Raw genomic sequence first — 10,000 nt, forward strand, 5'->3', positions numbered from 1 at the left:
GTCAAAGTCCGCTTGCTCTTCCCAGGCTCGCCCGCCGCCGCCCACGCAACCCCTCACTCCCGAACTAGATAGTGTTTGTTATCAATAACAACTTCCCGGCCAGCTGCTGGCGTCATCTCTCAGCCTCACTTGGGCCCGACACCTCCAAATCCTCCTCCATCACCACCTCACCCTCCTTCGCATCCTTGGCCTTCCCCTACGTCTCCACCTCCCCCCTCCTTTGTCTCCATCTCCACTACTTCTTCCTCCACCTCATAACGCCCGATCTCTTTACAAGGTACACTCTTCTAAACATTTTGTGAATCACTCACTCACTCAAGGCTATCAATTCAACCTCATTCCTCCCACAATCTACGATCCTACCTCTACCTCTACCCTCCTCCGTTCTAACACCAATATCAAATTTCCTTTCCTCTCTCTCAACGACATTCATCACTGTCGTCAACATGAACAAATTCCCACCAATCCGGATACATTCTACAGCATGGCTTTCGTCACTGCTTGGTCGATCCTCCCTCGTTCCCAAGCGCGGCACTTTCTATATACATGAAATAGGAAGATATGGCGATAGCGCTACTATGTTCTCATGGTAGAAGCAGTAGACACAGCAGAGAGAGCGATGGTAGGAGCAGAAGCAGTAAACAAAGCAGCAATAGTAGAAGCGGTAGAAACAATAGTCGCAGTAGAAGCAGCAGAGACAGCTGCGGCAACAGCAGCAGCAACAGCGGAGGGACCAGCAAATTAATAAGCAGCGGCGGCTCCATTGCCACCTTCCCTTGCGACACCTCAGCGCGCCGCCTCCGTCCCCCTGAGCCGCGGCGCGCTTTACGACCCATAATTCTACCGTAAAGCCCGCCCTTGCTCTGCCCCTGACCTTTGACCTTGCTCCCACAATCCCTCGCGCCACAGGACATGCTCCAGGATTCACAAACGAACTCAATTTCGGCACCCGCAACCCACGCGAAAGTACATACATCATAAACCATCAGAACATCAAACAATGCAATTTGGTAAAGTCCACAAAACCTCCTGGAAAAACAAATAAAGAATGTACGCAAGGCATTCCTAGGATCGGTCAAATGTGTACTTCCTTCCACACTTCACTTCATGAATTTTACAAAAAAAAAAGTCAACCCAAGACCCATTACACATAAGTCTTGCAAGAGTAGACTAGCCCCACTCCAGGCCCCAACCACTCGCAGACGCGTGTTTTGCAACAACTCAAAATACCCGCCCTACACAGCCACCCAAGGCCTACAAAACAAAATCCTTACGACAGCCGAAACGGCCCGACCCCCTGATCGACCCAACCATCTACCCATCCAACTATCTATCCATCCATCCATCTAACCAATCAGCCATCCAACCATCCATCCATCCTCTAGCAACACCTCAACTGTCCCTCTCCTTGCATTCAAACCCCGGGATATGACGTGTGTTTCTCCCCCCGAGGCGCTCCAGCTCTTCGTCAGTGTCCCTCGAGACTTCGCTGTCCCCGAGTTTCTTCAAGTTGTAGCCCAGTGATCCAGGAGTGAGTGAGCGGGTGAGTGGGTGAGCGGATGAGCGAGTGAGTGTGTGAATGAGTGAGTGGGTAGGGGAAAGAAGGGAAGGGGGTGGCAGATGGAAGGAGGAGGAGAGGGAGGAAGAGGAAGTCAAGGGAGGAGACAAAGGGGGTGGGGGAAGCGGAAGAAAGAGAGGGGGGCAAGGTGAGAGGGAAGAAGGAAGAGAAGTCATAGAAAGTAGCAATAGCAGCATAGTGATTAGAAAAGTATCCGAAGTTATTTAGTCACTAAAGAAACCCCAAACCAAACCCAAACCACCGCCTTTATATCTTCTTATCTTTCCAGGGCCCGCCCTCTCCCTCATTAACCCTTGTCCTGTGCCCTCCCTTCGCCCTCTTGACCTGTCTCGCGCTGCGTTCCGTTGCGTTATGTTGCGTTCCCTCCCTCCCCTCTGCCTCTCCCTCCACCCCCCAATCTCCCTCTCTCTCCCCTTACCTCACATTCCTCTCTCCTTCTCTCCGAAACAAGAAGTAGACAGATGGGCGAACAAAAGAGGAAAGGGGAGGGAGGGAGGGAAAGGGAGACAGAGAGGAATGACAGGGAGGCAGACAGACAGACAGACAGGCAGACAGAGAGGGAGGGAGGGAGGGAGGGAGGGAGGGAGGGAGGGAGGGGGAGAGAGAGAGAGAGAGAGAGAGAGAGAGAGAGAGAGAGAGAGAGAGAGAGAGAGAGAGAGAGAGAGAGAGAGAGAAAGAGAGAGAGAGAGAGAGAGAAGGAGAGAGAGAGAGAGTGAGAAGGAGAGAGAGAGAGAGAGAAGGAGAGCGAGAGGGAGAGAAGGAGAGAGAGAAGGAGAGAGAGAGGGAGAGAGAGAAGGAGAGAGAGAGGGAGAGAAGGAGAGAGAGAAGGAGAGAGAGAAGGAGAGAGAGAGGGAGAGAAGGAGAGAGAGAGGGAGAGAAGGAGAGAGAGAGGGAGAGAAGGAGAGAGAGAGGGAGAGAAGGAGAGAGAGAGGGAGAGAAGGAGAGAGAGAGGGAGAGAAGGAGAGAGAGAGGGAGAGAAGGAGAGAGAGAGCGAGAGCGAGAGAGAGAGAAGGAGAGCGAGAGAGAAGGAGAGCGAGAGAGAAGGAGAGCGAGAGAGAAGGAGAGCGAGAAAGAGAGCGAGAAAGAGACAGAGAAGGAGAGAGAGAGAGAAGGAGAGAGAGAGAGAAGGAGAGAGAGAGAGAGAGAGAGAGAGAAGGAGAGAGAGAGAGAGAGAGAAGGAGAGAGAGAGAGAGAGAGAAGGAGAGAGAGAGAGAGAGAGAGAGAGAGAGAGAAGGAGAGAGAGAAGGAGAGAGAAGGAGAGAGAGAAGGAGAGAGAGGGAGAGAGAAAGAGAGAGAGAGAGAGAGAAGGAGAGAGAGAGAGAGAGAGAGAAGGAGAGAGAGAGAGGGAGAGAGAGAGAGGGAGAGAAGGAGAGAGAGAGAGAGAGAGAAGGAGCGAGAGAGAGAGAGAGAAGGAGCGAGAGAGAGAGAGAGAGAAGGAGCGAGAGAGAGAGAGAGAGAGAGAGAGAGAGAGAGAGAGAGAGAGAGAGAGAGAGAGAGAGAGGAGAGAGAGAGAGAGAGAGAGAGAGAGAGAGAGAGAGAGAGAGAGAGAGAGAGAGAGAGAGAGAGAGAGAGAGAGAGAGAGAGAGAGAGAGAGAGAGAGAGAGAGAGAGAGAGAGAGAGAGAGAGAGAGAGAGAGAGAGAGAGAGAGAGGTCCCCAAGACAACAAGTCGCCAGACCAACACTCACCCCGCCTCGACGCCGGTGCTGTTGCCTTGCATGCCGCTGTAACGAGAGAGACATTGTTAGTCACACCACCCCAGGCATACTCACACGTTACAACGCTGCTGTAGAGGTTGACAAGATGCTGTTGCGGCTGCGGGCTGTTGCTCTCCCGGTCGCCGTAGCTGCTGCGGTTGCTTGTGTTGCACGGCTGTTGCGGCGGTGACTTCCCTCCCCGCACTTCCACACCACCTTCCGTCTCTGGTTCTGGCTCAAGCGGACCCGCCGCCTGCTACCTCCTCCTGCTCCTGCTGGGAGGTAGTGGTAGGGGGGTGGTGGGTAAGGAGGCTCAAGGTGGTGCTTCGAGGCGGTGGCAAGTGATGGCTGTAGCAATGGCAGTACTAGTCGTCGTCGTAGTAGTAACAGTTGTAGTAGTAGTAGTAGCAGAGGGTGGTGCTGTGTAGTGGTCTCACTCAACTCACTCACTCACTCCCTCCCTCTCTTTCTCTCACTCCCCCCCGCTGCTGCTGCTGGTCTTGGTGGTAGCTGAGCTGTGGTGGTTGGTTGGTTGTGGTGGTTGGTGGTGGTGCCGACGCTGGTGCCTTTCCCCCGCCTCACGACCCTTCAGGGGAAGAGAACAAACACGATCCTCTTAGCAACACTGGACTCCACTCGCTGCTGGGGGAAGGGGTGGGGGAAGGGGAAGGGGAAAGGGTGGGGAAGGTCAAGGGGAAATTAAGGGTAAAGGACAAGGTGAAATTAAAGGCAAGGGGAAAGGCAAATGGGAAAGGAAAAGGTAAATAGGAAATGAAAGGGAAAGGTAAAAGGAAGGGGAAAAGGAATTCTACTGTTACTTCACCTGCTCCTCTTGACAGGTTGGAGACTGCTACGCCACACCTGCTCGAGGGCTAATAAGACGAGGCTGGCGTAGGCCTACTGTCGCCACACCTACCCGTCCCGATACCTGTACTTTTAAGAGCATTCCCTAAGCCACTTTTGACAGTTGCACTGAACTGACTGAACGAAGACAAAACATTTGTGAGCATAAATATATAAGTGTACCTTATATATAATTATATTCTTTTACATATTACATACTAAACATTAAATATAAATATATACACACATTATCAATTCGTTTATGTTTATATGAGAGAGAGAGAGAGAGAGAGAGAGAGAGAGAGAGAGAGAGAGAGAGAGAGAGAGAGAGAGAGAGAGAGAGAGAGAGAGAGAGAAAGAAAGAGAAAGAAAGAGAAAGAAAGAAAGAAAGAGAAAGAGAAAGAAAGAAGGAAAGAAAGGAAGAAAGTGGACGGAAAAATAAAGGGGGGTGGGGGGCGAATACCCAAACCTACGCAGGCACGCACGCATGTTCCTTACGCAACGGGGCAATGGTCTGCAAGCGGCAATCCCCACGCATTCCGAGGACCGATAAGTCAACGCCGCCCACCCACCCGCCCGCCCGCCCGTCCAGTCACGGTCACGGCAAGCACACGGAAATTCGCGACGTACGACAGTCAAAGACAGCAAACATCGCTGTCATCATAATAATTAAGATGACGGCAATGACTGTGGTGATCATGTTAAGATAATGAAAATAAAAATAATATGATAACAAAAATAATAAAATTACATAAAAACAACAACAGTAGCAAAAAGACGAAAACAAAATCAATAACAAGAGGCACATAGAGAAAAGGGGTAGAACTTCCCCGAGTATCAGCAGCCTCGCACATTCAGCGCACACTTGATATTAAGCAAAGGAGCCCTTCCGTGTTCCCAGCCGCCCTCCCCGCCATTCCAGACACCAACACACAAGGCATATTCATCTACTCATTTGAAAAAAAGACTAACTCTCCCTCAAGATGACGGCAAAGCTGCTTGGTATAAAAAAATAAAAATAAAAACTTATGCTCGTGTCCCTTCCCCCACCCTTATCCCCCCAATCCCTAATACCAATCCAATCCCTGCCCTTCCTTCCCCTTCCTTGCCCATCTCCCCCCCTCCCCCCCACTCCCTTCCAACCAGCATCCTCCCCTTCCAAAAACTTGGCCACTCTCCCTCTTCTTCAACATCCTTTACCCCACACAGTCTCTCTTTCTAACTCTTACTCCCCTATTCCCCCCTTCTCTTCCTTCCTTCTTTCCCTCTCTTCCTCTTCCTCCCTCTCCTATCCCCTCCTTCAGTCCCTCCTCTCCTCCCCCTTCACTCCTCTCGCGCTCGTCCCCCTTCCTTCCCTCCTTCCTCCTCCTTCAGTCCTTCCCCTCCTCCTCCTTCCCCTGCTCCCGCCCCCAATCATCCATAATGCAGTGGCGACGCAAGCCAAAAACCACTAAACTAAGGATCCGAATTGGCGAACGGCCGTATAAAAATGCCAGGAAATATTGTTAATGGAAGGCCAAGCCCGCCCGCCGCCCCATGCGTCTTGCCGGCCATCTCTCCTCTCTCCTCTCTCCTCGTCCTCTTTCCTCTCTTCTCGTTTGCGTCCTTCCTTTTTCTCCTCGCTTTTCCTACTCTCTCCTTTCCTTTCTCTTTGCTTCCTCTTTCATTTTCTCTCTTTTCTCTTTGCTTCCTCTTCCCTCTCCTCTCCTTTCTCTCTGCTTCCGCTTTCCTTTCCCTCTCCCATGTCTGCTTCCTTTTACCTTTCTTCCTCTTGCTTGAATCTCCCTCTCCTCTCCTTGGTTAATATTCCCCCCCCCCTTTTTTTTACTTCATTACTCGTCTGATTTCCTTTCGTCTTTCTTCTCAGCCATTTTCTTCTTTTCCCTTATCCTGTCCCTTCTTCCCTTTTACTCTTGCCTCTCTCTCCCTTCCCTTCAACGTCTGCCATTCCCCCTCCCTTTAACAACTTTACGAAACTACAGGGATATGGAAAAGCGGGAGAAGCGATGGTGGGATAAAGAGGAGCAAGGGGGAAGACCGAGGGAAGACGGAGAACAAGGAAAGGGAAGAAAAGAAGAGAGGAGGAGGAGGAGGAGGAGGAGGAGGAGGAGGAGGTAAAGGGGTGGGGGGAGGTAAGAGGAGGAGGAAGGAGGTAAGGGGATAGGGATGAGGATGAGGAGGAGCAGGAGGAGCAGGAGGAGAAGGGGAGGGAGGAAGGAGGAAGGGAGAAAGGGAGGGAGGTAGGGAAGGAAGAGAGGTGGAGGGGAGGGAGGGAGGAAGGAAGAGAGGTGGAGGGGGGAAGGGGGAGGGGAGAGAGAGGGAGAGGGAGGAAGGAGGTAAGGGGAGGAGGAGGTGGAGGGGAGGGAAGGGGAGAGAGGGAGGGAGGGAGGAAGGAAGGAAGGGAGAGAGGAGGAGGGAAGGGGAGAGAGGGAGGGAGGAAGGAAGGTTGGAAGGGAGAGAGGAGGAGGGGAGGGAGGGAAGAGACGGAGGGAGGGAGAGAGGAAGAAGGAGGGAGCAGGAAGGAAGAGAGAGAGGATGTGCAAGGAGTGAGCTGCAGAAGCACCAGTTGTAACAGTAGTAAGAGGAGGAAGACACAGAAGACGAGATAAACCAAAAGACAAAACATGAGATGGTAATAGAGAGAGAGAGAGAGAGAGAGAGAGAGAGAGAGAGAGAGAGAGAGAGAGAGAGAGAGAGAGAGAGAGAGAGAGAGAGAGAGAGAGAGAGAGAATAAAAAATAAATATATATAACGAAACATATTTAACCTCTAGAACCCTAACTCTCTTCGCATTCTTTCTGCCCTCTCTCTCCCACATACCCGTACCTCCCCCCATCCCTGCTCCCCGATCCTACCCCTACAACCCCTTCACCCTATCCCTCTCTACCTCCCTTCCTTGACCCCCCCCCCCCGCCTCCACACAACAGAAGGCGCTGTTGACGACGACGACGAAAGCTGCGTGGCCACTGCGCTTCGGCCTTGGCGTGCATTTTGCGCGCCTCATTGCCTCCCTCCTCCCTTCCATTTACTGGAAGGGAATGGTGGGAGAGGGGAGTGGGGTAAGGGGAGAGGAGAGAAGAGGAGAGGGGAGAGGGGGAGGGGAGGGGGGAGTGGGGTAAGGGGAGAGGAGAGAAGAGGAGAGAATAGGAGAGGGGAGAGGAGAGAAGAGGCGAGGGGAGGGGAGGGGAGGGGAGGGGAGGGGAGGGGAGGGGAGGGGAGGAGAGGGGAGGAGGGGAGAGAGGAAAAGAGAGGAGGAGGGGAGAGATGGCCAGAGCAGAGTGGAGATGAGGGAGAGGCAAGAGCGAAGAGAAGGTTAAAGTAAAGGTGGAAGGGCAGGGGGTGGAAGAAGGTGAAGCAGAAGAGGAAACTACCTCGCAACCGCGTGCCCCACTGCAACAACCTTGCGACCTTGACATCCCCCCCCCCTTGAGAAGTCCTTTCCCGACCCCCTGAACCGCGACTCCAGCCACCGCGCCGCCGCCGCCGCCGCCCCGGGCTCAACAGCTGCCCAGCGCCCGCCGTGAGAGGCTCCGGGTAGTGTGTAGCGAAGACACGCAACCCAGGCATAGGGCGATGCGCAAACATCACAAATGGTAATGCTCATGCAATGACAAAAGGGTGAATGTGGCTTAATAACTCCACACTGTCTGCAAAGCCAAAGTGCCAACAGAAACAAATGGCCCCCTACGCAAATATAATCGCACTCAAGCACACGCAACACGCACCCGCAAGGATATACATGTGTACAAACAAAACGTATCTTTTAATTAAAAAAATAGACACATAGAACGCAAACATATAAATGTATCTTTCAGCCCTGAAGTGCTTGGGTATTCATTAACTCATTTAAGGCTAAGTGCTGATAATTTTATCGAGTTCCATTATTCCTAATTCTCGCCCATCTATCAACTGCCATCTGCCAAGGTATACAATAAATATTTTCATTATTCCCAATTTACTTTTTTTTCTGTTCTGTCGCCCTTTCCCGGTTATATTTGCCCTTTTGTCGTCTTGCGTTCTTTTGTTCTGGGAAAATATTTGTTCCTTCTTTCCCCTGTCCGCTTCTAGTCTTCCGATGCCTAAATTACTGGATTCCAAAATTCATAATTTTCCTTTCCTTTCCTTCTCTTTCCGCCTCCCCTCTTTTCCTCCCTCATTCTTTCTCCCCTTCCTCACCTCTTTCCCTTCCTAATTCCTTCTCTCCCTCCTCCCTTCTTCCCTTCCTAATTGCTTCTCTCCTTCCTCTTCCTTTATTCTCATTTCCTTTCCCTTCCCTTCCCTTCTTCACTTCTTCTTATCTCCACTCCCTATCCCCCTTTCTCCTCCTCCTCTCCGTTCCTTGATCCCCCACCCCCACCCCCCCGGTGCGGGCGTTCGGGAGGGCGTTCGGACGGGCGTTCGGGCGGGCGTTCGGGCGGGCGGCGCGAGTCCAGCGAGCAGAGTAAGCGGAGCACATGACGCACTGGTTGCCATGGCGACGGAGCAACGCCACTCCAAGCCAAACAACGCAGCCGATACTTACTGGCCCGATACGGTGCTTCATCACGGGGAAAACGACTGTTACATGCACGCGCCGCAGGACCGGGTCTCGCGGACGCACGCACGCACATGCGCGAACGGACGGTACTGCCTGACGCACGCACACATGCGCGAACGGACGGCACTGATACACACACGCACGCACGCACGCACGTACACACACATGCTTCGGCAAGGGAGGTATGCACGCACGCCATGTACACACACAATGGCGTACACGCGGCCACGAGTTTTGCATAAATACGACATGAACCACCTTTGGATTTGACATTTCACAGCCCCAGAAGAGCAGTAAGCTTCCATTATGGAGACAATAGTTGCAACGTAACCCCCCCTCCCCCCCCTGCTTCCCTCCCGCTCCCCCTCCACCCCCTTCACGCTTCTACAAGACCATTACCAACATTCACAATCATCACTACAGGCTTTTCGTATGTAACTTAACATAACATGACAAAAAAAGTAATGAACAAATAAATAAAACGAAAAAAAATCTAAGCTCAGAAAAAAACAACAGAAGCCAAACCAAACCAAACGCGAACCGACACCCAAGAAACCGATATGCAAGTCTCATCGTTCTGCAAAATCTCTAACCCCCAAACGCCCCGCCCCCCCCTTCCCTCTCTCCCTTACCCAGTCCCCTTCCTTTTTTTTTTCTTTTCCTCCTTCCCCTCTCCCTTCATTTTCCTTCTTCCCCTCTTCCTTCCTTCCTTTCCTTACCTTCTTCCCCTTCTCCTTTCCCTTCCCTTCCCTTCCTTTCCTTTCCCTTCTTCCTGTCTCCCTTCCCTTCCTTTCCTTTCCCTTCTTCCCCTCTCCCTTCCCTTCCTTTCCTTTTCCTTCTTCCTTTCTCCCTTCCCTTCCTTTCCTTTTCCTCCTTCCCCAGTCCCTTCCCTTCTTTCCCGTCTCCCTTCCCCTCCTTCCCATCTTTTCCCCCTCCCCTCCCCTACCTTCCCATCTTTCCCCCTCCCCTCTCATTTCCTTCCCTCCATTCCCTCTCCCTCCTTCCCCTTTGCCTCACCTAAGTCGTTTTCCTCCCCCCCCCCTAAAACAAAGAGTATTGACAACCGCATGTTCACATCTTGATAACGAAGTTTGCGAGACTTGGCAATACTGAGGCGCTAGTTTGTTTGTGTGTGTGTGTGTGTGTGTGTGTGTGTGTGTGTGTGTGTGTGTGTGTGTGTGTGTGTGTGTGTGTGTGTGTGTGTGTGTGTTCGTACATGCACCTCTACGTGTGTGTTCGTACACGTGCTTGTGTGTGTGTTAGTACACGTGCTTGTGTGTGTGTTAGTACACGTGCTTGTGTGTGTGTGTGTTTGTAAGTGTGCCTGTGTGTGTGTGCCTGTGTGTG

At 52.1% G+C, this 10,000-nt stretch overlaps 1 protein-coding gene across 14 annotated transcripts in view; it reads right to left on the bottom strand.

The window, feature by feature from the left end:
• LOC113806051 (ELAV-like protein 1) overlaps positions 1–10,000 on the bottom strand; it is a 326,651-nt gene that overhangs the window by 199,404 nt on the left and 117,247 nt on the right. For 9 of the 14 annotated variants that reach the window (XM_070142224.1, XM_070142240.1, XM_070142237.1 and 6 more), the window contains exon 2: positions 3,266–3,301. The exons of 2 other annotated variants lie outside the window; for them this stretch is intronic. In XM_070142224.1, coding sequence (XP_069998325.1) covers positions 3,266–3,297 — 32 coding nt within the window. In that variant the 5' untranslated portion in view covers positions 3,298–3,301. Of the gene's footprint in view, positions 1–3,265; positions 3,302–3,349; positions 3,861–10,000 lie in introns of all 14 variants that reach the window. 3 more of the 14 variants (XM_070142229.1, XM_070142227.1, XM_070142228.1) reach the window with 1 other exon arrangement.

This window comes from Penaeus vannamei, chromosome 29 (genome assembly GCF_042767895.1).
Source record: "Penaeus vannamei isolate JL-2024 chromosome 29, ASM4276789v1, whole genome shotgun sequence".
NCBI classification, from domain to species: Eukaryota; Metazoa; Arthropoda; class Malacostraca; order Decapoda; family Penaeidae; genus Penaeus; species Penaeus vannamei.